Here is a 26579-nt window from a genome sequence, read left to right on the forward strand (position 1 = left end):
CTTGGCATCCTCCCCTCCCTCACCCAAGCTGGCCCCTCATCTCGTGTCCCCATCTCAGCTGATGACTCCACATCCACCCAGCTGTGAAAGGGAAAGATATGGGCATCTTCCAAACTCCTCCCTTCTCCTTCTGTCCTCCTCCTCCCATCAATCAGCAAGTCTTGTCAATTCTGTTTGGTTTTTTTTTGGCCATGGCAGGAGGCTGGAGAGGTCTTAGTTCCCAACCAGGCATTGAACCCTCACCTTGGGCAGTGAAACCACTGAGTCCTAATCACTGGACTGCCAGGAAATCCCCCAATTCTCTCTCTCTTTCTCTCATTTTTTAATAATTTTATTTATTTATTCTTGGCTACGCTGGGTTTTTGTTGCTGCACGGGCTTTTCTCTAGCTGTGGAGTGTGGGCTTCTCCTTGTGGTGGCTTCTTTTGTTGCAGAGCACGGGCTCCAGGTGAGTCGGGCTTCAGAAGTTGTGGCACGTGGGCTCTAAAGCACAGGCCCAGTAGTTGTGTTCAGTAGTTGTATGGGGTTGGTTGCACTGCAGCCTGTGGGATCTTCCTGGACCAGGGATGGAATCAGTGTCTCCGGCATTGACAAGCGGATTCTTTGCAAGTAGATGGGCCACCAGGGAAACCCCTCAATTTTCTCTTTTCAACACAATTCTGAATCCTTGCTTTCTATCTAGTCCCAAAGCCAAGCCCTAGGATTGGCCTCCTAAGACATGTTTCTGTGGCCCACCGGGCTGGAGGAGGATTGTTTCAGAGATCCCAAGCCCCTCAATGCAGCCGTGAGGTCACAGACATGCCTAGGTCTTTCTGGACTGTTACCAGGTTTGACCTCATCACCTGCACACATGCATGGTTTTCAATGGGCGAGTGATTGATTCATGTGGCCTGGGGGACGTTTGGTAATGTGTAGAGATAATTTTGGTTGTCACAATTGGAGAGGTGGCTGCTACTGGTGTCTAGAGGGCAGAGGTCAGGGAAGTTGCTAAACATCCACAATACAAAGGACCGATCCCCACAGCAAAGACTGATCTGTTCCCCAAATGTCAACAGAACGAGGGTGAGAACCACTGATCTAGAACTGCTCAGATCAACCCACAGACCAGCGCTGGTCCCATCTGGCTGATTATCCATCCAGATAAGAGAGTATAGAAAACGATAAGGAGGCACTTCCCTGGTGATCCAGTGGCTAAGACTCTGCATTCCCAATATAGAGGGCCTGGGTTTGATCCCTGGTCTGGGAACTACACCCCACATGATGCAACTGAAGCTCCTGCTTGCAGCAACAAAGACTTATGCAGGCACAGACAAATAAATAGATATTTTTTTTTAAGGAAAGAATAAGTGTTTAGAAACTTTATAGCAACTTGCCATAGTCATTTCATGGACTACTGGGCTTGTGTTTTGCATGTTTTGTAAATTCTTTTTTGTAAACATTTTTTAAATTGACATATACTTTGGCCATGCAAAAAGCTGACTCATTGGAAAAGACCCTGATCCCGGGAAAGATTGAAAAACAAAAGGAGAAGGGGCGGGGGGCAGAGGATGAGATGGTTGGATAGCATCACGGACTCAATGGACTGAATTTGAGAAACTCTGGGAGATAGTGAAGGACAGGGAAGCCTGGCGCATGCTGCAGTCCATGGGGTCACAGAATCAGACACAACTTAGCAACTGAACAACAACAATTAGTTTACAATGTTGTGTTAATTTCGTGTGCACAGCAAAATGACTCAGTTATACAATCATATATAAATATTCATTTTCAGATTCTTTTCCATACAAATTCTTTATTTTAATTAATAGACTTTTCTAGAACAAATTAAAATTTACAGAAACATTGGGCAAATAGTACTATTTCCATATATTTCCTGCCCCAACACACACACATACAGTTTCCCCAGTAACTAGTGGAAGTAATATCTTCCACTAGTCTGGGATTGGTGAACCAAGGCTTCCCTGGTAGCTCAGCTGGTAAAGAATCCACCTACAATGCAGGATACCCCAGTTTGATTCCTGGATCAGGAAGCTCCCCTGGAGAAGGGATAGGCTACCCACTCCAGTATTCTTGCCTTCCCTTGTGGCTCAGCTGGTAAAGAATCTACCTGCAATGTGGGAGACCTGGGTTCGATCCCTGGGTTGAGCAGGTCCCCTGGAGGAGGGCATGGCAACTCATTCCAGTATTCTTGCCTGGAGATTCCAATGGACAGAGGAGCCTGGCTGGCTACAGTCCATGGGGTCACAAAGGGTTGGACATGACTGAGCAACTAAGCACAGCACATCTATACATTATCATTAACTAACAGCATGAACTTTAGCATGAACTAAAGTTCATGACTGCAGCATGGCGGGCTACAGTCCATAGGGTCACAAAGAGTGGGACATGACATCATTAACTTTAGCATGAACTAAAGTTCATGCTTTATTCATATTTCTTCAGTTTTCCCAGAATATACTTTTTCTGGTCCAGGAGCCCACATGACAACTAATTGACATGTCTCCTTAGATTTCTCTTGGCTGGGGCAGTTTCTTGAGCTCCCCCTGTCTTTGATGACCTTGAGAGTTTTGAGGATCATGGTCAACTATACAGGAGGATGGGGCTTCCAAGGCGGCACTAGTGTTAAAGAACCCACCTGCCAATGCAGGAAATGTAAGAGACGTGGGTTCGGTCCCTGGGTTGGGAAGATGCCCTGGAGGAGGGCATGGCAACCCACTCCAGTATTCTTGCCTGGAGAATCCCATGGACAGAGGAGCATGGCGGGCTACAGTCCATAGGGTCACAAAGAGTGGGACATGACTAAAGCGACTTAGCATGCATGCACACAAACAAGTGGATGCCTCTCAAGTTTTTGGATTATTTCCCTCATATTTAGACTAGGGTTATGGGTTTGGGGGGAGAAAGATCACAGAGGTAAAGTGCCATTTTCATCACATCATCTCAAGAGTGCATATGATCAAGAGTACAATTATGACTGCTGACCTTGAACACCCAGCCAGGTGATGTAGCATGTATGACAGTTTTCTCCACTGAAAAGTTACTCTTTCTTTCCTTTCTTTACATACTGTTCCTTCTGGGAAGGAACCCACTGTGTGCAGTTCTAACCATCCCCTGGGGTGGAGTACTTACATAAATTATCTGAAAACCTTCCATACCTGTCCTTCATGTGTTAATGTATTCCATCATTTCTGTGTATCGCTTACAAACTCATGGACATTTATTTTCTTCCTGGGTTTTTTTTTTTGGCTGTGCTGGGTCTTCTCTGCTTTGCTTTCTTGTGATGCGGCAAGCAGGGGCTACTCTTCATTGCGGTGCACGGGCTCTTCATTGCAGTGGCTTCTCTTGTTGCGGAACATGGGCTATAGGCTGGAGGGCTTCAGCAGTTGCAGCTTGCAGGCCCTAGAGCATAGGCTCAGTGGTTGTGGCATGCACAGGCTTAGTTGCCCTGCGGCACATGGGATCCATTGCACCACTAGGGAAATCGTCTTCCTTGGGTTATAATCCAATACTATGCTGCTGCTGCTGCTGCTAAGTCGCTTCAGTCGTGTCCGACTCTGTGGGACCCCATAGACGGCAGCCCACCAGGCTCCCCCGTCCCTGGGATTCTCCAGGCAAGAACACTGGAGTGGGTTGCCATTTCCTTCTCCAATGCAGGAAAGTGAAAAGTGAAAAAGTGAAAGTGAAGTCGCTCAGTCATGTCTGACTCTTAGCGACCCTATGGACTGCAGCCCACCAGGCTTCTCCGAATCCAATACTATATATATATGTTTTAATATTTATTTTATTTGGCTGTGCTGGGTCTTAGTTGCGGTACATGGGATCTGGTTCTGTCACCAGGGATCAAACCCAGGCCTCCTGCATTGGGAGCTTGGAGTCTTAGCCACTGGACCACCACAGAAGTCCCCCAATACTTGATTAATTTTGTTGTTCAAATGGCTCTGGCTTTGTCCTCTGGAAACTCTTTTAGTTGACTCCTGTGGATATCCTCTTGTCCTTGATCCTTGTCAGCTGTTCCTTGCTTTCTGGCTCTAAGCACATCTTTTTCTTTCTTTCTGGCCATATGCCACATGGCTTGTGGAATCTTAGTTCCTGGATCAGGGATCAAACCCATGCCCCTTGCAATGAAAGCTCGCAAGTCCTAACTGCCAGGGGATTCCCATGCGTGTCTTTTTCAATCTCATTTTCAATCTTATTTTCCTAGAAATTAATTTCTATTGCATTTTGATTACAAAAAAAAAAAAAAAAGATCTGCGTTTCAGAGAATTTAAGGAGCACTCCAAAACTTTCTAACATCTTCCTCTGCCTGCCTCACTCACACCAGCTCCAGGGACCTGTCCTGAGCACCAGGCTTTTACCTGCCTCCCGCCCCCCCCCCCCCCCCCCCCCCCCGCCCCCTTGCCCTTTGCCCAGGCAACTCTCTCTGCCTGGAATGCTCTCCCTCCAACTGCTCTGGGTCATCAATCCTGTCTCAGCTCCATCTCCCCCTCCTCAAAAAAGTCTCCTGGTCTCAAACTGAAGAAGCCCCCACCCTGGCTATTTCCAGGTCCTCCCCCCCTGCCCCGCCCCCCACCACTTTGTTTCATTCCTGTCTCACTATTTCATCCCTTGCTGAAATGATCTCTTTAATGAATTTGTTTATCACCTCTGCATGGAAGTGTCATGAGGACGGGGACAACCCTGGGCAATGCACCATCGTGTTTTAGTTTTAAAAGACGTTATTTTGAAATATTTTAGAAATGTCTCCTGGAGGCCCCTGGAGGTCTGATAATAATCTCCCTCTACTCTGGCCAAACTTCAGAGGTACCACCGTGGGAATACTGTGGGAATGTGGAGGACAGAAGCACTGACCATACCTGAATCCCATCACCACAGCTTGCTATGTAGGCTGCAGGTACATAAAAGGGACCTCAGACTTCTTCCTCCACTCTGAGATCCCCAAAACTAGAGGCCTCACCCAACTCTATTTGAAGGTTCATAGATATGTAGAGAATGTGGGCCAGCCTTGGAATGGAAGGGCAGCATATTTGTTAGGCAGATGCAACTTGAATCCTGGTGACTTGGGCTCAAAGCCTCCTTACATTCTCCTTGCCACCTGACTTGATGGTGCTCGGCTTCAGTTTTCCTGTCTGTGAAATGGGTATGATAATACGCTAGGGTGGTTGTGAGGATTAAATGAGACTGTGCTGGGCATATCGTACTCTCAGAAATTGTTATCTGTTAGCACAATCCCTGAAAGTGCACTGCACATACATAATTTTGCAGATGGCTTTTTCGGGGTTCATCAGTTCCCTAAACTTAGTTCTGAACCCTTGACCTACAAAGTCTCTAAGTCATCCCTACCCACCCCCGTTTAATAACCAGGGCCCATCGAATGAGTTAAGAGGCTTGAGAGCCAGGCCTGCAGGTGAGCAAGGAGGCTGGAAGCAAAGAAGCCGGCAGGGCGGGAGGGGGCTGCTAGGATGGGGCGCCTGGTGCACACTGGAGAGTCAGTTTGTCTGGAGCCGCCCAGGCCCCAGGAACAAGACCCCGGAGGGGAAGGTGGGACGTGGTTTCCAGCAGGCGTGGGTGGGGCGGTCCAGCCCAGCCAGGCATTCCAGTCCGCCCAGTGTGGGGGCTGGGCGCCAGGAGGCCACTGGCTCCTGCTCCTACACCACCGGAAGCCCCCTGGCTCTCCCACCCCCGGGCAGTTGAGGGCTAGCGGAGGCGCCTCCCAAGGCGGGAAAGCCTTTGGCTGCGTGGTCATAATGCATCCCCCGGGAGAGTGCCCACAAGCGGGAGGCACTGCCTTCACCCATGTTTGCCCTTGGGGTCCACAAAGGTCGTGAGAACCTCCCCAGGGAAAGCACAGACACGTGTGTCCCGGCAGGACACACCACGCTCCCAGGAGGGGCAGGGCACGCAGGCACGCCCGTCCCCGCCAGGTCACCTCCCTAGCCCCGGAGCCCGGGATCCCCTGACAGTGTTGTAGATGGGGACACCGAAGCCCAGGGGAAAAAGGGACTGAAGCCCAAGGGAAAAAGGGACTCGTCCATGTCTTTCAGGCGGGAGGAGCGGGGGGTTGGGATAGGGGCCAGGGCACGTGCGCCACACACATCCCACACGTGTGTTCAGACACATCCACACTGGCCCCTTTGTGAGTGCGTCCACACCCACTCCTGCACGGGCACATCCAGACAGGAGGGCCCACGCCCCAGCTCCCCTCCCTTAGGCACACCCACCTCCTGCCCCTCAACATGCTCTGGACCAGGAGACCCACTCCTCAAGCACCGCTGTACCTTGAATGTTAAGCGGATGCGCAATTTCTACAAAGGATGGGGCTCAGGGACCCCTGTGGGGGGCAGTTGTAAAGAGACTGACTTGCTGTAGTCAGTTTCATCTCAGAATTTTACACAGTCAAGAAAACACTGTTCTGTGTGTGTGTTTATAGACTGAAACCCCTCTGTAGTTGTAAATGCACAGACTCAGTTTCCCTTACACGAAATTCACCCACCCAGTCTCACTTATATATGACACCAAAGTGCATCCAGATGCACAAATACTTACCCTTATTCACCCACAAAGCCATTCAAAGTATGACTTCTTACACACATACACCTACACACACACTACAGCCATATGTTCACAACCAGGCACCCACAAAAGCACTTATACACAAAGAGATATGTTCAGGCACTCAGTTTATATTCAGAAACCAGATACACACACTGTTACAGGTGCAATATCCACAAATCCACACAGAGGTAAACACCAGCTCCACACACACAAATATACACACAATACACTCAGTGATACAGGTCAATGCTCATATAAACAGATAACATATAAACCCAAACATATACGTACATTTACTATACACACAAAACTGCACTCTGATATACACATCTGCTGCTTCTAAGTCACTTCAGTCGTGTACGACTCTGTGAGACCCCAGAGACGGCAGCCCACGAGGCCCACCACCCCACCCCACCACCCCCTCTGGCCGGTCCCTGGGATTCTCCAGGCAAGAACACTGGAGTGGGTTGCCATTTCCTTTTCCAATGCATGAAAGTGAAAAGTGAAAGTGAAGTCGCTCAGTCGTGTCCGACTCTTCGAGACCCCATGGACTGCAGCCCACCAGGCTCCTCTGTCCATGGGATTTTCCAGGCAAGAGTACTGGAGTGGGGTGCCATTGCCTTCTCCGATATACGCATCTAGACCTACACAAATACCTAACATTCACAAACACTCCTGTGTTCACAATTACACACAGTTAAGAGGCCCACAGTTGACACACACACACACAAAAAAACACTATGGAACACACAAGCAAATATTAAACAAATATCCACCAATAGGCGCTCAGACATTTACAAGTATACCCAGTAACATCCACACAATTGCATTGTGTACACAAATATCTGAGCTCACACACATATATTCACACATACACACACACCTCCATGCCAACATACACAATCAGGCTCATACCACAAACAGATTTGCTCACACATATCTGCAGTTCCTACAGAAATAGGCACACACTCATAAAGGGCTTCCCAGGTGGCGCTAGCTAGTGGTAAAGAACCTGCCTGCCAATGCAGGAGACACAAGAGACATGGGTTCAATCCCTGGGTCCGGAAGATCTCCTGGAGGAGGGAATGGCAACCTACTCCAGTATTCTCGCCTGGAGAACTCCATGAACAGAGGAGCCTGGTGTGCTACAGTCCATGGAGTCTCAAAGCGTTAGACAGGACTGAAAGGACTTAACATGCACGCACACTCATAAATGCATCCAAGAAATGGACATTCTTACACAATTACATCCCCTTCCACGATTTACACACCCTGTCACACCACCCTGATTCACACCATATACCCAAACGCAGTCATCCACAAATACACTTACATGTAAATACACATATATGCACAGAACACATTCTGCCATGTCTCCCCCCATAGACATCCATTGCACACAATCACACTCATAGACTCATATACAAATGCACTTGGATACAAATACATAATCCCCATCTATACACAGTTGGAACCCCACCCCCAACCAATTCTGTTGACATCACAAATCCACACATGAATGTAAATATATTTGCAGATATACCCAGTAACAGCCACTGAAACACACTCACAGCTACAAGCCGTCACACTCTATAAATACACATACTCAATTTTTCACTTATCCTCCTTCATTGACATTCATCACACTCTGATACATAATACAAGTGCATTTAAATGCTCACAAATAGGCACACTCACAAGCACAATGACAAAACACACTCCTGTTTTCTAAGGACACAGGCACCTACACAATATAGATCCTTGAAAACACAACACTCATGAAAATCAAGGACACACACAATCGCTGTCACACACTCACACAGATACGCACATGCAGACACCCTCAAAGACACTCGTGCACCACCCAAACACTTGCAGAGACCATACACTCGTACGAACACAGACACCCGTTCTTGGACGCTCCCAAGACACAATGAGAAACAGGTGCACCCACGCGCGCGCTGCCTCCGGGGCCAGGAATGACAAGCTCACATTCTCATCTAAGGAAACAACACTTGTGCCTGCACCCACACCCGCAAGCCGAGGGTCCCTCATCCTCCCCAGTGCGCGCACACAGACAAGCGCGCGCGGGCGCGCACACACACACACACACTCCTCCGCAGCCTCCCCCGCCACCACCGCAGTCTGGGCCCGCCCCACCCTGCGGCGGCGAGGGATCGGGCGAGGCGAGGGGACCGGGAGAGGAGAGGGGACCGGGTCAGGCGAGGGGACCGGGTCGGGGGCCAGGGCCGGGGGCGGGGCGCACCTGGGCTCCGCCCCGGGGCGGGGCCGACGCAGCGTCGTGAGCGCGAGCGGCCGCACCTGGCTCGCCTGCAGTGGTGGTGGTGGTGGTGGTGGCGGTGGCGGTGGCGGTGGCGGTGGCGGCTGTGGTGGCGGCAGCGGGCCCGGCCCGGGTGCGAGCGCGGCGAAGCCCAGCCCGAGCGAGCGCGGAGCCGGTGCCCGCAGCCCCCGCGCCGCCATGGTGGAGGCGGCGCCCCCGGGGCCCGGGCCGCTGCGGAGGACCTTCCTGGTGCCCGAGATCAAGTCGCTGGACCAGTACGATTTCTCGCGGGCCAAGGCGGCGGCGAGCCTGGCGTGGGTGCTGCGGGCCGCATTCGGGGGCGCAGGTACCGGGGCCAGGGGAAGAAGGGGGCGGCAGGTGCGGGGGGCGGGGCGCCGCGCTGGGGAGGCCGGGGCCGTGGGAACAATAGCGCCGGCCGCCGGGGGCGGGGGGGTCCCCGGGCCTGGGCCCCTCGGCGCCGGGCCTCTGGGCTTCCTGCTCGGCCCGGGCGGTGGACTTTGCCCGCGCGGCTGCGGGAGCGCGGTGGGGGTGGGGCCGGCTGCCCAGCTCCGCGCCACGAGCGGGGCGTCCGGGTCCCCAGGTGAGCCGGGCAGGGCCTGTGGGCCGAGTGGTGTCCCCCAGGCGAGCCTCGCCTCGCCTCTGGCACGTCCTCCCCCCACCCTTTACACCCTTATATCACGCGCCCGCGAGGACCCCCGCCCCAGTCCAGGCCGGACACACACACCCGGCGTCGGCCCTGCCTGCGCTGCGAGCGGCGAAGGGAGCTCCAGGAAGCCCCTCTCTCGCCTCCATGGCCCCGGCCGGCGGCTGGCAGCTGTGACTTATTGCCCCATTTTACTCAGGAGGCGGGCGAGCCCGGCAGAAGGGAAATGGCTTATCCATGATCGCCGGGAGTGGGGGCCAGGTGTGGGGCCTTGTCCCACTTCCTCCCCAAGACCCACATGTGTGGAGACTTCGGGCCACCCCACGGGGGAGGAGGATGCGGGTACATCCCTAGGATTTGAGGCCCAGGGCAGTTTCAGTCATGGCCTCATGCCAGAGCCAGGAGTCAGGGCCTGGCCATGGGGAAGAGGAGTTAATTAAGGTCTGGGCCTTCTGGGGGGACGCCCTGCCCGCCTACGGGTCCTGCCCACTGGTCTTGGCACCAGCTGAGCACAGCCCATCCCCCCTTCAGTGGCCTTCCCAGATCAACCTGTTCTGGGTGTGGGTCTTGGTGACAGCTGTCCATCTGTCTCCTGGTTCCGCCTGAGCCTGTCTTTTTCTCCCAATCTCTTTCCCTGCAGTCTCCCAGGCAGGGCCCACTCTAGGGCCCACCCACCCCCAAATACCTGCTTGAGGAAGAGAGGAAGGCTTGGCAGGGAGAGAGCCCAGCCTGCCCCAGTCCCCCCATCCCAAGTTATGAGGCCACAGAGGACTCAGCTTTGGGAATCAGCTGGGTTTGAGTGCCACATTCCCCCAGAATGTGGATGAATTAACCCAATTCTCTAAGCTTCTGTTGAGTCCTCTGTAAAAGAAGGCATGTATTCACTTTGTTTTCCATTTCACAATTGTCCACTAAGTCCCAGGGCAGTGCTGGGGTGAGTGGGGTCCCAGTTTCATCTTTCACAAGGTGAGACAGACCATGGGATTCTTCTGTGTCTGGCCCACTATACACACTAAGTGGATGCTGCTATTTCTGCTGCCATGACCAGTGGTATTTTTATTAATAATATTATTTGTCCTCTGTCCAGGGGACAGAAGAGAAATTACTATTACATTTTGCAGAAAGAAAAGTCAGGTCTCTGGGAGGATGCCCTGACTCACCTGGTTCTGTTTTCACTGACTCAGCTCCCCTGAATTGTGTGATATGGTCCCGGAGGGTCAAGTTCAGTCTGTCCCCTCACCCATGTTCTCTGAACAGAGGGGGACTGAGGAAGGGGAGACCCCAGGCTCTAAGCAGAAAGTGGTGAGCAGACCCCTGCTTGATCCATGAACTCTGGAACTCTCTACTGATGCCTGTTGGGTGCCAGGCCAGTGCTGGGCTCTCAGGACAGAAAAGATGGGGATGAACTCTGGAGAGAGGACGATGGGACCTGAAACTAGACCGTTGCTTCTTCTAGTGATAAAGCTGGTGATGTCCAAGCAGTGTGGAAGAGGGCTGCCAGCCCTTACAGAGGGGCTAGGGGAGGAAATCCTAGAAGTCTTCCAGGGAAGGGAGGAGAAGGGACAGACAGCTCACTAGAGGAGAGAGCGTTTGGACCTTGAAGGGTGTGTAGGAGTTTTCTAGGGGGAGGAGACCCACAGGGAGTTCTCTGTGCTGTGCCCAGGAGTGGCTGGGGGCGATGAGGGAGTCTGGTGCCATTGGAGAGGTCCTCTCAGGCCACATGTGGGGATCTGAGGGCCCTGGGGAGCTGGGGAAGGTGTTTGGGGACTGACAAGATGAGATCAGCTATGCAGTTGCCCCTCTGGGGAAAAATGGCTAGGGGGATGGGGTCTTTCTGGTGGCCTGGGGCACAGGCCTGAGGAGGTTGGGCAAGAATGCAGGCTAGTGGGCTCCACAGTGAGCTCAGAGATAAGATAAGGAAGGGTGCCATCTTTACACAAGTTTGGGAAGTGCTACATGCAGTCCCTCAGGCCTCCAGAACCTCCCTGTGATGCTCTAGGGAGCTAGGGTCCTGTCGGCTCCACCCTTTACTATCTCTTTGGATCTTGGCCAAGTCATATTAGCTGTCTGGGTCTATGTTTTCCTATCTGTACAATGGATAAGTTTCATAAGAATTCCATGAGCAAGGGGGGTGGGAGGAGGCTCAAGAGGGAGGGGAATATATGGATACTTATGGCTGATTCCATATCAGCGGTGTGTGGCAGAAACCAATACAACATCGTAGAGCAGTTATCCTCCAATTAAAAAAAGAAAAGGAATGCCAGGAGCAGATGCACACAAGGCGGGTGGTCCAAAGACTAGCTGTGCTGTCCAGCGTGGTAGCCACGAGCAACATATTGTTGTTCAGTCACTTACTTGTGTCCATCTCTTTGCAACCCCATGGGCTGCAGCACACCAGGCTTCCCTATCCTTCACTATCTCCTGGAGCTTGCTCAAACTCATGTCCATTGAGTCGGTGATGCCGTCCAACCATCTCATCCTCTGTCGCCCCCTTTTCCTCCTGCCCTCAATCTTTCCCAGCATCACGGTCTTTTCCAATGAGTCGGCTCTTCGCATCAGATGGCCAAAGTTTTGGAGCTTCAGCATCAGTCCTTCCATAAATATTCAAGGTTGACTTCCTTTAGGACTGACTGGTTTGATCTCCTTGCAATCCAAGGGACTCTCAAGAGCAACATGTGGCTGATCTGACTTGTGAAAGGCTGTCAATGTAAAATACACAGTGGCTTCTGGAGACCTGGTACCAAAAAAAAATGTGAACATCCCATTAATAATGTTTTTATGTTGACATGTTGAAATAATATTTTGGACATATATATATATATGATGAGATATATTACTAAGATATATATTACCAATATATATATATATTGGGTGAGATATATTATAAGGTCTTGTTACTCCTTGCTGCTTTTTAAACGGTGCAATAGAAAAATTTAAACTTCTTGTGTGGCTTGTATTCTATTCCTGTCGGACAGTATTAAGTGCTCCAATACACATAGCATAGAGCCGTAGTTCTCAACCGAGGATGAGTTTGTCACTTAGGGGCCATGTTTGGGAATATCTTTGGTGGTCACTATTAGAGAGGACAGTGCTCTTGTCAGCTCTCGAGGAGAGACCAGGAAGTCTGCTAAATATGTTACAATGCCCAGAACAGCACTCCCTGCCCCAATTCCCCACACCTACAGCCCCACTAAACACAAATCATCCACCCCCAAATGCCAGTTGTGCCTCGGCAAAGACACACTAGTATAACCTAAGTACTTGATAAACATTGTGTGTGCTTGGGTTGTGTCTCACTCTTTGCAACCGTATGGACTGTTGCCCACCAGGCTCCTCTGTCCCTGGGATTTCCCAGACAAGAATACTGGAGTGGGTTGCCATGCCCTTCTCCAGGGGATTTTCCCCTCCCAGGGATCAAACCCACGTCTCTTGTGTCTCCTGCACTGGCACGTGAATTCTTTACCATTGCACCACCTGGTAAGCCCCTGACCCTGGAAGCCCCTTAATAAACAGTAGCCATCGGTAGCTCCAGCTCAAGTTGTCGTCTTCAAGGCCCTGACAAGTCCTGCAGGAAAGAAACTTGTTTCATTTTGCTGATGAGAGCAGGAAACAAACCTGGAGCTAGAGAGAGAGGGAGGAGGGTTTGGCTTCAGGGGATGCCAGGAGCTGAACCCCGGTGAGTTGAGGCTGGATGTTGGAGGTGGGGAGAGAGAAGGAGAGATGGTGTTCTCTTACTGTGATGGGAACAGAGAGAAGGAGAAGGATGCTAAGGATTAGGGGCAATGCCTGAGCTGCAGCAGGAGGCAGTGCTCAGATGACTATGGAAGCCATCATTGTGGTGGGAAGGAGGTGGGGAGAGCATGTCCATTGACAGGGCTGCTCAGACAGAGCTATCAGGAGCCCAGCAATGAAAAGGCATGGGGGCAGGCAGCCAGGCTTGAGTGGTGAGAGAAAGAGAAAGAGGATGTTGGGAGACACCAGAGGGAGGAAGACTTCCCAAAGAAGGAGATGCTCGGCAGAGAGCCCAGGCAAGATAGTGGGCTTTGGAACGCCACTGCTGGCCTTGGGAAGGCTGGGAGCTACAAGGGAAGGAACGGATGGGGAGGAGTCCGATCGGGAGTAGAGTGGAAGGAAAGAGAACCTGGAGAACTTTTTTCTTTTTTTTAATTGGAGTATAGTTACAATGTTGTGTTTAGTTTCACATAAACAGCAAACTGACTCAGTTATACATACATATATAGGCTTCCCAGGTGGCGAAGTGGTAAAGAACCCACCTGTCAATGAGGGATATGCAAGAGACATGGGTTCGATCCCTGGGTTGGAAAGATCCCCTGGAGTATGAAATGGCAACCTGCTCCAGGATTCTTGCCTTGAAAATTCCATGGACAAAGGAGCTGATGAGCTCGTCCATGGGGTTGCAAAAAGCTGGACATGACTGAACGACTGAACACACACACACACACACACATTCATTTTCAGATTCTTTTTCAGTGTAGGTTATTACAAGATATTGAGTATAGTTTTCTGTGCTCTGCAGTAGGTCCTATTTGGTTATCTAGTTCATAGTACTATATATACGTTAATCCTAAATTCCTAATTAATTGCTCCCTGCTTCCCCTTTAGTAACCCTAAGTTTGTTTTCTGTCTTGTTTCTGTTTTGTAAATAAGCCCCTTTGTATCATTTTTTTAGATTCCACATATGGAATATTCCACATATTCCAAGCGATGGGGTTTGATATATGTGTTTCTCTGTCTGACTTCACATAATATAATCTCTTGCTCTGGAGAGCTTTTCCTTCAAGGGTCAGGGAGATGGCCCAACTCTTCACAAGGTTTGGGTATTAAGTGGGAAGGTCAAGTGTGAGTTTAAGGTGTGGGGAAAGATCAGGGAGGGGCAGGGAGGGGTTGAAGGCAAGGGTGCCTGGGTCCTTGTAGCTGAGGGCCGGGACCCTGGGGGAGCACTGCTGTGAACTCAGGCACCTGAGGAAGGCCTGGTATGTCACGTTCAAATGTTTCTGAACGGTACAATCCTGCCTTCTTGCATTCTTCCAACACAGGCATAACCCACGTGTACAGAGCAGCGGCTCTGACTGGGATAAGACTTGGGGCCTCCCTGGAAGGCCCAGGAGGGCAGATCTAACCGAGTTGGATCCTCCTCCTCTACCTCCCGAATCTTCCTAGTGGCTCTGATTTTTCTCCTCCTCACCCTTGGGTTTTACTTGGTTGGGGTTCTGCTACTGCCCCCCTCCCCCTGGGGCTTCCTCAAGCCTCCTCGTCTTACCTTGCCCCTCTCTTTCAGAGTTTCCATGGCTGCCTCTAAGTCCCCGGCCCTCCTGTACCCCCATCTCAGCCAACACCCTCTTTCTCCTGCCTGTCTTCCCCCTCCAGATAGGGCTCTGGGTGCCTCTCTTCCCCCCACCCCCACCCCCCCTTCAGTCACCAAGTTCAGGCCATTCACCCCTCTCAACGTGTTTGCAGTCTGTCCCCTCCTCCATTCTATGCCCTTCCAGCCAGCCCCCTGCTCCACAGCTCATCCCACCTCCAGCCTCCACTCTAAGGGTGTAGTCTCCTTGAGACCTGGGTTTGAATCCCAGTCCCAACCTTTTTTTTTTTTTATTTTTAATATTTATTTGTTTGGATATTTAGTTGTGCCATGCGAACTCTTAGTTGCGGCATGTGGGATCTAGTTCCCTGACCAAGAGAGTGCAGAGTCTTAGCTACTGGCCCACCAGGGAAGTCCCCCAGTCCCAGCCTTGATCAGCTGTGTGGCCTTGGTGCCTAGGTCTCCTCATCTATAAAGCGGAGTTACCACGTGTGCCCAGGCTGCCTCTTCCTAGGGTTGCTGTAAGGGGAAGCACCGGGGAGGTCCATTAACCCTTCGAGTCACTGTTGTCCTTAGGTGAAGGCGAGAGGCGTGGCTTCAAGACCCCGCCTATCTGACCTCCATTTCCACTCTGGGTCCAAGAGCCCGCCACCTCCTCTAGGCTTGGTGCTCCGTCCCACCCACCGTCTCTCCTTTGTATGCAGAGCCCCCTGCCAGAAACTCCGTCATCCCTTCCTCTGGGAAACTCCTCTGCATTTGCGCCTCTCATCTTAGCCCAGCTCCCCTATTCTCTCATCTTGGTGCCATCCTTCTTGGTACAGACCTGCCCCAACCCACACCCCATCCACCCCTGCTTTAATTGGGGCCATGTAATTGTATGTAAGGGCTTCCCTGGTGGCTCAGACGGGAAAGAATCTGCCTGCAATGCTGGAGTTCCGGGTTCGATTCCTGGGTTGATCCCTGGGTCCTGGAGAAGGGAATGGCTACCCACTTCAGTATTCTTGCCTGGAGAATTCCATGGACAGAGGCGCCTGGTAGGCTACCTAGTCTGTGGGGTTGCAAGTATGGGGGTTTGTGCCCCGTGCCCTGACTCTGCCATTACCTCCACTCCGCCCCCGCAGAGCATGTGCCCTCGGAGCTGTGGGAGCCCTTCTACACGGATCAGTACGCCCAGGAGCATGTGAAGCCCCCGGTGACACGGCTGCTGTTCTCGGCCGAGCTGTACTGCCGGGCCTGGCGCCAGGCGCTGCCGCAGCTCGAAGCACCCCCTAGCCCCTCTGCGCTTCTGGCATTGCTGGCACGGAGGGGCACAGTGCCTGCGCTGCCCGAGCGCCCGGTGCAGGAGGCCGACCTGAGGCACCAGCCTATCCTCATGGTAGGCCCCGCCCCTGCCCAGCCAGGCCCCGCCCCACCAAACAAGGTCCCTCCCCCACCAAGGCTCCGCCCATCAGCCCTGGCTCCTCCTACCAAGTCAGGCACCTCCCCAAAAGGCGCTACTCTGGACGCCAGATCGCTAAGGCCTAGTTTGTGACCTCCAAGTATTCTGGCCTGGAGAATTCCATGGGCTATATAGTCCATGAGGTCTCAAAGAGTTAGACACTGAGCGACTTTAACTTTCCCTTTCAAGCTTGGCCTGCTTCCCAAGCCCGTCCCACTGTAAGCCCCTCCCACCTCCAGGTTTTTCCTGTTTCTTTTCCCTTGGAGGCCTCCAACCTGTGCTCTGGGCTCACCCTTCAGCCCTTGCCCCTACAGGGAGCCCATCTAGCTGTCATTGATGCCCTCATGGTTGCCTTCGCCTTCGAGTGGACAAAGACACTGCCTGGTCCCTTGGCCCTAGCCAGCTTGGAGCACAAGCTCCTTTTCTGGGTAGACACGGTAGGTGGGGGTTGGGCCAAGATGGGGGGGCGGGGGGCGGGGGGGTGCAGCCGGAGGCGGCCAGGACCGGTCCAGTGACTAGAGTGCTAACGTCTCCCTGCTCCGCAGACCATCCGGCGGCTGCAGGAGAAGACGGAGCAGGAAGCTGCCCAGAGAGCTACTCCAGCGGCCCCTGCAGATGGGGTGGCCCCAGCGCAGCCTTCGGTGAGGCTGGGGTGATGGATGGAAGGAAGGAGGGAGGGGCGGATCTTTGAGGGCTGGATGGGTAGGTCGGGGCTGTGCCTCGAGGCCATTCCTGCTCTTGGCGGGGCGGAAGTGACTCTCTCTCTCTCTCTCTCTCTCTGCCGCCTTGCCTCTGCCCACTCCTGCCACACTCTCCTCTCTGCCTCTCTGGCATCAGTGCCCCACACGCTGGTACTGGAAGCTGGTTCCTGTAAGTGGGGCTGTCTTTCTGCCCTGTCTGCCTGCCCCGCTTGTCGCTGTCTGTGTGTCTCTTTCTGCCTGCCTGTCCCGCTCCCTCTCCTATTCTCCCCTGCTCCCAGTTATGAGCAAAGGAAGTGGGACCCAGCCCTGGGGGACAGAGGGAAGCCCTTTGGGGAACCAAGGCAAGAGGGTCATCTCTGCTCTTACTTCTCCCCTGGTATATGACTCCCCTCCCAGTAATCCAGAGGCTTGTCCACCTGAGCCGAGGTGGGGAGACCTCTGGGGCTTCTGAGGGGAGGACCCCAGCCCATCAGACACATGGATCCTGACCCCAGCAGGCAGGGCACAGGGAGAAGACCCTTCTGGCCAAGAGGAAGATCCTCAAACCCAAAAGAGGGGAGAGGAACCTTCCTAACTGAGCCTCCAGCTTCCCTAAGGACAGCTCCCTGCTCCCAGCTCTGGAGGCAGTGGGGTGTCCATCCCTGAAGTGCAATAAGGGGAAAGTGACCACTGCAAGTGGGGTGAGGGTGGGGGCGCTTTGGGCTGAAGCCCCTGCCTTTGCTCACTTCAGGGCCTCCTCCTTCCCCCCACCCTAGGGCCTGGGTCAGGGGCTCCTCTCCTGCCTACCTGCTTCCTCTGCTTGCCCTCCCCCAGCCAGGGCCTGGGTCTCTTGAGTGGGTGGGGGAGGACTTGCTGCATGAGAGGCTGCTCTGTTGGGTCCCTCCGTGCTGGGAGGTGCTGGGGTCCCCAGAGCCGGCCAGAGCACAGCCAGGGAGCTGGACGGCCAGGGCTCAGGACAGGGGTCAGGGCCGTCCCCCATCCCGGAGGTGTGCTTGGGGGCCCAGCAAGTCAGCACCCCTCCCGCCCCGCTGACGGCTGCTCCTCTCCCCCCCAGCACGCAATTGCCTTCTGTTTGAAGGAGTCGGGGAGCAAACCCCCCATGGTAATGTATCCCCCACCCCAGGGTCTCAGGAGTCCCTGCCCCCAGCCCCCGCTGCTGGCCTGGCTGCTCGCGGACACCTCCTCTGCCTCTTGCTGCTGCCCTTCCCCACCCTGCTCCAGGCTGGCCCCCCTCCCACACTGGCTCTGGGACCCCCCTGGCTTCACGCCCCTTCGTGGTGGAAACCCCAGGCCTCCCCACACAGCTTGCATGACCACGGACTTGGAGGCCAGCCTGACCTCTGACCTGACACGACTCCCACCCGCAGATTCGATATCGCAAGGACCGTGCGGTGGCCCGACGTGCCCCCTGCTTTCCGACGGTGACCAGCCTCCAGGACCTGGCAAGTGGGGCTGCGCTGGCCGCCACAATCCACTGCTACTGTCCCCAGCTCTTGCGACTTGAGGGTGAGTGAATGGGTCTGAGCCAGATCCTGTCCCGACGAGCCTGGCACCCAGGCCTTGGCTCCTGTCCCCAGAGTATCACAGAGACTGTTAAGTGTAGCTCCCAGGATTGGCAGACCTGAGTTTGAACATCTCTCTCCTATTAATGAGCTGTGTGACCTTGCCCAAGTGTCTAAACGTCTCTGTGCTGCCTATAATTCAGTGTGTGTTAGTTGCTCAATCGTGTCTGACACTTTGTGACCCCACTGTAGACTGCCAGGCTCCTCTGCCCATGGGATTCTCCAGGCAAGAATACTGGAGTGGGTTGTCATGTCTTCCTCCTGGGGATCTTGCCAACCCAGGGATCGAACCCAGGTCTCCTGCATTGCAGGAAGATTCTTTACCATCTGAGCCATACTGTGTGATTCCATAATTCAGTCCTGCAGCAAATGTGAGTAGAGTAGAAACTGTGTGCCAGATCCTATTGTAGGCACCAAGAGATCCAACCAAAACAATATGGACCTGCCCCTGGCCTCAGGCGGCTCACATCCTAGTTGAGAGAGAATGAACCATAAGTTCATCTAGAGGAATATTCTGGATGTTAAGTACTTTGTCAGGTGCTGGGTAGTCAGAAGCCATTTGAGCTGAGTTCTCGGGGGACTAGCATTCCAGGCGGTGGGGACAGTAGATGCAAAGACCTGAGGGACAGCCAGCCTGTCATGACACCCACCTTATGAAGGGGGCCCGGCTCAGCTCATCAGTCGAAGGTGTCCGTGTATATTGTGTGCTGGGACCCCGTCCTCCTTCCTGGAGAGCCAGGGACCCAGGCATCCTGTCCCGACAGAGGTATGCCTCAAGGACCCCATGTCTGTGGCGGACAGCCTGTACAACCTCCAGCTGGTGCAGGATTTCTGTGCCTCCCGCCTCCCTCGGGGCTGCCCGCTGTCCTTGGAGGACCTTCTCTATGTCCCACCGCCCCTCAAGGTAAGGCTACCTCGTGGGCCTCATGGGCATCCGGGGCTGTGGGTCCGGGCGGCTGACCCTGCCTCTCGCCTCCAGGTCAACCTGATGGTGCTGCTGGCTGAGTTGTTCATGTGCTTCGAGGTGCTGAAACCCGACTTTGTGCAGGTCAAGGATCTGCCTGATGGTCACGGTAAGGCCTGGCCCCGGGCCTGGGGTGGGGTGAGGTTGAGGGGGATAGTGGGAAGACCAAGCCCTGCCTGACCCTCTGCTCTGTGTACAGCCGCCTCCCCCCAGGCCACAGAGGCCTCTACTCCCCAGAACAGCGGCAGCAGGTACATCCCCTGGTGGGTGGAGACTTCCCAGCCACGACGGGTTCCTCCTCCTGCTGGGTCCCTCCTCCTGCTGGGTTGGCTAGAGGGAAGGTGTCGGGGGGATACTCTGGTCTCCACTCCCAAGGGGGGAGGGGAGGGGGATGGGGGGACCCTTGGCTGACACACCTCTCTTGGCAGCTCTCCTGTCTTCAATTTCCGCCATCCACTCCTGTCACCTGGTGGCCCCCAGTCCCCACTCCGAGGATCCACAGGTGAGGGCAGGGGGATGGCTCGTCACTGGAGATCCGCCCCCCCCCCCACACCCAAAGACTGCCCCTGCTGACCTCATGTGGGCACCTTGTGACCCCTCCATTGGGTCTGTCTGGTACCTGAATGACTTCCTTGGTGACATTCACTGGCCCCCACAATGACCTCCTCACAAGGACCCCCTAGTGACACCACGTGGCCCCCAGCTCTCCATCCACATAATGCCCCATCAGTGACTCACCCACTGACACCCCATAGCTTACCCCACCCAGGGTCCCCAGTGACCCCAGAATGACCACTCATCACCCCTCCCCAGGCTCGCTGAAGTCCTCCCCGTCCATGTCCCACATGGAGGCCCTCGGCAAAGCCTGGAACCGTCAGCTCAGGTGAGCACATCGAAAGGGCCCAGGCAGTGGAGTCAGAGGGGCCAGGTGGGGCCTGGACCTGTCCCAGGGGCTGACCCTTCCCTCCGGCCGCCCAGCCGTCCCCTTTCCCAGGCCGTGTCGTTCAGCACCCCCTTTGGCCTGGACAGCGACGTGGATGTTGTCATGGGAGACCCCGTCCTACTGCGCTCCGTCAGCTCAGACAGCCTGGGTCCCCAGCGCCCTGTGCCAGCCCGGACCCCCGCGCAGCCACCCCCGGAGACTGGCGACCTGCCTACCATCGAGGAGGCCCTGCAGATCATCCACAGTGCCGAGCCTCGGCTGCTCCCAGATGGGGCTGCCGATGGCAGCTTCTACCTCCACTCCCCTGAGGGGTCCTCCAAACTGCCGCTGGCTTCCCCCTACCCACTGGAGGGGTCCTCGAAACCACTGCCTGACGGGCCCACCAAAGTACCTGCCTACTTGCCCCACCCCGAGGGCCCCTCAAAACCAGCTCCCTGCCCAGCTGGGGAGGTATCAAAACCACCAGCCCTGCCTGAGGGCTCCCCAAAGGTGGCAGCTTCATCCCCAGCAGCCAGCAACTCTGAAGTGAAGATGACCAGCTTTGCTGAACGCAAGAAGCAGCTGGTGAAGGCCGAGGTCGAGGCCGGGTCCCCGGTGGCCACCCCGGGGGCACCGGAGGCCCTGAGCTCGGAGATGAGTGAGCTTGGAGCCCGGCTAGAGGAGAAACGCCGGGCCATCGAGGCCCAGAAGCGACGGATCGAGGCCATCTTTGCCAAGCACCGCCAACGACTGGGCAAGAATGCTTTCCTGCAGGTGCAGCCCCGGGAGGCCGGTGGGGAAGCAGAGGCAGAGCTGGGCCCGGCCCCTGGCGGGGAGCGGCCAGCAGGTGAGGGCCAGGGTGAGCCATCCCCACGGCCAAAGGCGGTGACCTTCTCACCAGAACTGGGCCCGGTGCCCCCCGAAGGACTGGGGGACTATAACCGGGCAGTGAGCAAGCTGAGCGCGGCGCTGAACTCTCTGCAACGGGACATGCAGAGGCTCACAGACCAGCAGCAGCGGCTCCTGGCCCCACCCGAGTCCTCCACAGTCGCCCCTACTCCCGCTGCCGCCGCGTGGGTCATCCCCGGTCCCACAGCAGGCCCCAAAGCTGCATCCCCCAGCCCCGCCCGGCGCGCCCCAGCTGCCCGGCGCAGCCACGGGCCGGGCCCCAGCCCCGGCCCCAGCCCCACACCCCGCAGCCCCAAACACGCGCGGCCAGCAGAGCTGCGGCTGGCGCCCCTGACCAGGGTGCTCACGCCCCCACACGACGTGGACAGCCTCCCCCATCTGCGCAAGTTCTCGCCGAGCCAGGTGCCGGTGCAGACGCGCTCCTCCATCCTCCTGGCCGAGGGGCCGCCCCCCGAGGAGCCCGCAGCACGGCCCGGCCTCATCGAGATCCCACTGAGCAGCCTGGAGGAGCCAGCAGCTGAGGACGAGGGAGATGGGAGCCCCCCTGGGGCTGAGGACTCCTTAGAGGAGGAAGTGTCTTCAGAGGGAGAGCCCCGCACCGGACTGGGCTTCTTCTATAAGGTGAGCACCTGAGCAGGTGGGGGCGGGGCCAGGTGGGCGGATGGATGAACGGACGGATGGGCAGACAGGCAGGTGGACAGGTGGTCGCATGGATGGGGCTTTCTCAGTGTATGACTAAACAGATAGAGCTGGTAGGGGAACAGAATGGATAGATGGTTAGCCAGGTGGGAGAGGCAGACCTACAAGGTGTGTGTGGTCAGATGGACATGTAGATGCGGTGGGTAGTGGGGGAATACAAAGTAAGTGGTAGACAGATGGACAGGGGTGGCCCAGTAGACGGATGGGTAGGTGGGTTACGGACAGGTGAACAGGAATAGGCAGATCAACAGATGCGGCTGGCATCTTCCACAGCATCCCCTCCCTCCTGTCCTCTCCTCCCCACTGCCCCCAGCATGGCCCTACCAGTTCCTCTTTTGAACTTTCCCATATCCAATCACTCTTCTTTCTGTCGGCATCCCCAGCCTGGGCCAGCACCTTTTACTTGGACACCAGCAGTCTCGTCCTGATTGGTCTCCACTGCCCACCCCTCACCACACCAATCCCTGACCACTGTGAACTGAGCAGTTAGCATTTATTTAAAATGTAAATTAGACTTTGTCACTCCCATCTGTGGGCTTACCCGGTGGCTCAGACAGTGAAGATTCTGCCTGCAATGCAGGAGACTGGAGTTCAATCCCTGGGTTGGGAAGATCCCCTGGAGAAGGGAATGGCAACCCGCTAACAATATTCTTGTCTGGAGAATCCCACGGACAGAGGAGCCTGGCGGGCTACAGTCCATGGGGCCACAGCCGGGCACAACTGAGCGACTAACACACATTCCCCTATTTAAAACCCTCCTGTGGCTCCCCTTTGGTCCTAGAATAAACTGGCCTCCCTGCTCCACACCTGCTCAACCTGCTCTGGTCTCAGGGCCTTTGCACTTCCTGTTCCCGCCCCAGATTGCACTCCTCACCACTCAACCCCACCCAGTTCAGTCCACCTCATTCTCCTAGGCTGCTTCCTCCAGGAAACCTCTCCTGGTATCTCCAGACTAGGATAAATCCTGCCCCACCAGTGTGCTCACCAGTGTTGCGTCCTAGCTGGGTTGAGGCCTTTGTGTGCCCAGAACCCAGCATGGGGTCACACACACAGCAGGCACCCACCAAACGCCTTCAGACCAATGACAAAAACTCAAGGACATGTGAGTGACTGGCAGGCTGGGTCGAAACAGACTCCAGCCGAACCAGGGGAGGGACAGCCAGCTACACTTGGTGCCTGCCCCCAGGATGAAGACAAGCCCGAGGACGAGATGGCCCAGAAGCGGGCCAGCCTGCTGGAACGGCAGCAGCGGCGGGCAGAGGAGGCACGGCGGAGGAAGCAGTGGCAGGAGGCTGAGAAGGAGCAGCGGAGGGAGGAGGCCTCGAGGTGAGGCTGAGCTCAGCCCAGGACCTCTGCCCCCGGCAACCCTGCCACCTGTCTGACTGTGTCCATCTCCTCTGTGCATAGGCTGGTCCAGGAGGAGGTGACCCCCAGCCCCCCTGCACCCACAGCTCCTACGGCCTCTGCTGCAATCCCAGCCCCAGCTGCCCGGGCCCCTGCTGAGGAGGAGGTGGGCCCCCGGCGGGGGGAGTTCACACGGCTGGAGTATGAACGCCGGGCCCAGCTGAAGCTGATGGACGATCTTGATAAGGTGCTGCGGCCCCGGGCAGCAGGGAGTGGGGGGCCGGGCCGCGGCGGTCGGAGGGCCCCTCGGCCACGCTCTGGTTGCTGTGATGACTCGGCCCTGGCTCGGAGCCCAGCCCGTGGACTGCTGGGTGAGGCCCCCAGGGGGCAAGTGGGGCGGCTTGGGGTATATACACAGGGCTGCGGTGTGGGGATTCAAGGCTTCCAGAAGGACGTGGGGGCCACAGCAGGGTAAAGGGTACTGGCTCAGAGTTCTCTCCACAGCTTAATAGGTCAGGCACTGCTTCCCTACAGCCTGGCTTAGGGGGGACGGGGGATAGTCAGTGTGGGGTGAGGGTCTTAGGCAGGGTTGACCCCCATGTTCCTTCTCCAACTGGCCAGGTCAGGTCCCCTAGGCATACGTGGAGGTAAGGGGGTTTGGTGGGGGGTGCTTGACCTGACACCCTCTGCTCCCAGGCTCTCGGCTCAGCAAAATCTACTCCCAGTCCACCCTGTCTCTGTCCACGGTGGCCAACGAGGGCCCCAGTAACCTTGGTGTGAAGAGGCCCACGTCTCGGTGAGTTTGGCCTGGACGTGCATGTGCCACATGCCTCTCAAGAGTGTGCGTGTGTGTGTGTGTGTGTGTGTGTGTGTGTGTGTGTGAGTGAGTGTGTGTGTGAATGCATGCCTAGGAGTGTGGTATGGCACAAGGAGCCATATGGTGATATGGTGCCAGAGATGAAAGGTCACACACCTGAGACAGAACCTAAGGATGCGTCTCTCTGCTCCCGTATTCAGCGTGCCCAGGGCTGGGACCTGGCCCTCCAGGGACTTAGGAGCACAGATGGTATCTGTGGATACATCCTGCTTTGCCATTGTCCTGGGCGCACCCTTCCTGGGTCTCACTGCATACTGACTTCGTCCACCACTGACCGCACCCCCACCCCATCCCACCTTCCCCCGCAGGGCTCCATCTCCATCTGGCCTCATGTCCCCAAGCCGCCTGCCCGGCAGCCGCGAACGTGAGTGGGACAATGGCAGCAACGCATCTTCCCCGGCCTCAGTGCCTGAGTATACGGGTAGGTGGTAGGACTTTCGGGGGTGGGGGGGTGGTGAGCACCGGCCCCCACCAGTCCCTGCTCACTGCCCTGCCCCCTAGGTCCGCGGCTGTACAAGGAGCCGAGTGCCAAGTCCAACAAGTTCATCATCCACAATGCCCTGTCACACTGCTGCCTGGCAGGCAAGGTGAATGAGCCACAGAAGAACCGCATTCTTGAGGTAGGCCCTTGCCGGGGCTTTATAGGGGGTCAGGGGCAGGTGGGGGGTCTCTGGTGGCCTGGCTAACTGTGTCTGCCGCCCACCAGGAGATCGAGAAGAGCAAGGCCAACCACTTCCTGATCCTCTTCCGCGACTCAAGCTGCCAGTTCCGGGCCCTGTACACATTGTCCGCAGAAACAGAGGAGCTATCACGGCTGGCGGGCTATGGCCCCCGCACGGTCACGCCAGCCATGGTCGAGGGCATCTACAAGTACAACTCAGACCGCAAGCGCTTCACGCAGATCCCCGCCAAGACCATGTCCATGAGCGTGGATGCCTTCACCATCCAGGGACACCTCTGGCAGAGCAAGAAGCCCACCACTCCCAAGAAGGGCAGCAGCACCCCCAAATAGCCCCATCCTGGGTGGTCCGCAGGCCGGGCCCTGTGTACTCCGACTGCCGCCCCCTCCGGGGACCAGCCCGGAGGACAGTCAGTCGGTGTTCCTGGGTCCTGTCTGTCCCCGACCTTGTCTGGGTGGGGCTGGAGTCCCCACCCCCTAATTTTTGTCCCGTCCTGCTGTGGGGGCTGAGCTGGGAGGTTCAAGGACTCAGGGCTCAGCTCAGTCCCCCCCAACCGTCTGTCCTCCCCACCTTCTTGAATAAAGTAATTTAAAGAGAGCGAGACTACTGGAGACTACTGGCCATCTCCTCGAGGCTGGCTGGGGGGCTGGGGACATCTCTGCAGGAGAGGTTTCCCACACTCGCCATTTCCTGTCTCCCAATTCCCTCTTGATCCTGCTCCAGCCTCTTGTCTGCCCCCTTCGATGGCTCTGGTGCAGCTTCTGCCAAGGTCTGGCATGACTCCCCTGCCCGGGCCCCATGGCCAATTCCCAGCTGCCTCTTAGCTGAACTCCTGGGCACCTGGGGCTTCCGGCCAGCCCTCCCCACCCCCACTGGCTTCATTTTCCTCCTCAGCCTGGCTGTTATTATCAGCCCCTCCTGTCATTTGGTCCTTGGCCAACTGCTAAACTTGATCTTCTCTCCCTCACCCCACTGCCTACGTTTCTAGACTCGGTGACTGCCTCTGGGCCAGGGGGTCCTGTTTCTCTCAGCCAAGCTCCAGGTCTGAGGTTGCTGCCTTGGCGTGGCCCCCGGATGTCTCCGGTGGAGGAGCTAAGTCATAAGCTCAAGTGGGGAACCTCAGCCTCCCCAGGGTCACCTGATCCTGCACATTCGCCTCCTGAAGGCCTACCTGCTCACTCACTTCTCTGTCCCCATGACTGCATCCCCAGTCACCTCCTGCTACCAGCCGGTCCCACAGCAGTCTGCCTGGCCTGTTAAGGGCACAAATCTGATTAAGTCCCTGAATGCTTCAAATCCTTTAATAGCTTAGAGCCCGATAATGGCTTCCCAGAGCTTAGGACTAAGGACCACGCCCTGGCCGTGGCCCAGGGCCGAGGTCTGGCTCCTGGCTGCTGTCCAGGTAGAGAATAGCCTTGCTAAGATCGCAGAGGTGGTCAGGGCCTGCCTGCCTCCAAAGCTGTCAGACTAGTAACCTCCCAAGGGTGGAGGGTGCCGCCCTCGCCCAGGGAGGAAGGGTTCGAGGTGGCGTGCTGTCTACCTGCTAATGGGAAGCGGGACAGGGCCCCTCTAGGATCAGGCCCTCAGGCCGCGGAGAGACTGGCCTCTCAGAGTCCAGAACTCGCTCGGTGGGGTGAGGGTGGGGCGGGTGCCTGCCCTGGCCT

At 55.8% G+C, this 26579-nt stretch overlaps 1 protein-coding gene across 6 annotated transcripts; it reads left to right on the forward strand.

The window, feature by feature from the left end:
- Positions 1-8834: 8834 nt before the first annotated feature.
- Positions 8835-25517, forward strand: CAMSAP3 (calmodulin regulated spectrin associated protein family member 3). Of its 6 annotated transcripts, none has more exons than XM_024994613.2 (19): positions 8835-9178; positions 15941-16194; positions 16572-16694; positions 16803-16898; positions 17095-17127; positions 18013-18060; positions 18326-18464; positions 19285-19424; positions 19500-19593; positions 19684-19735; positions 19913-19986; positions 20298-20367; positions 20514-21936; positions 23201-23340; positions 23422-23729; positions 24055-24154; positions 24544-24656; positions 24737-24855; positions 24942-25512. In XM_024994613.2, the coding sequence occupies exons 1-19, from the start codon at positions 9031-9033 to the stop codon at positions 25245-25247; spliced, it is 3780 nt and encodes a 1259-aa protein (XP_024850381.1). In that variant the 5' UTR covers positions 8835-9030; the 3' UTR covers positions 25248-25512. The 6 variants fall into 6 exon arrangements, with proteins under 6 accessions (XP_024850381.1, XP_010805143.1, XP_010805141.1 ...); NM_001205534.1 differs by having other exon boundaries at positions 9031-9178; positions 20463-21936; positions 24942-25517; XM_010806841.3 differs by lacking the exon at positions 18013-18060 and having other exon boundaries at positions 20463-21936.
- The last annotated feature ends 1062 nt before the right edge of the window (positions 25518-26579 follow it).

This window comes from Bos taurus, chromosome 7, assembly GCF_002263795.3.
Source record: "Bos taurus isolate L1 Dominette 01449 registration number 42190680 breed Hereford chromosome 7, ARS-UCD2.0, whole genome shotgun sequence".
In the NCBI taxonomy this organism is placed as follows: domain Eukaryota; kingdom Metazoa; phylum Chordata; class Mammalia; order Artiodactyla; family Bovidae; genus Bos; species Bos taurus.

What these genes read in the sequence shown, in the direction of transcription:
- CAMSAP3 (NM_001205534.1), top strand. Translation starts at nt 9,031, where the DNA reads ATGGTGGAGGCGGCGCCCCCGGGGCCCGGGCCGCTGCGGAGGACCTTC. An exon ending in CCAGCTCTTGCGACTTGAGG is followed by an intron (nt 18,465 to 19,284) that starts GTGAGTGAATGG and finishes CTGTCCCGACAG; the next exon opens with AGGTATGCCTCAAGGACCCC. An exon ending in CGGAGGGAGGAGGCCTCGAG is followed by an intron (nt 23,341 to 23,421) that starts GTGAGGCTGAGC and finishes CTCTGTGCATAG; the next exon opens with GCTGGTCCAGGAGGAGGTGA.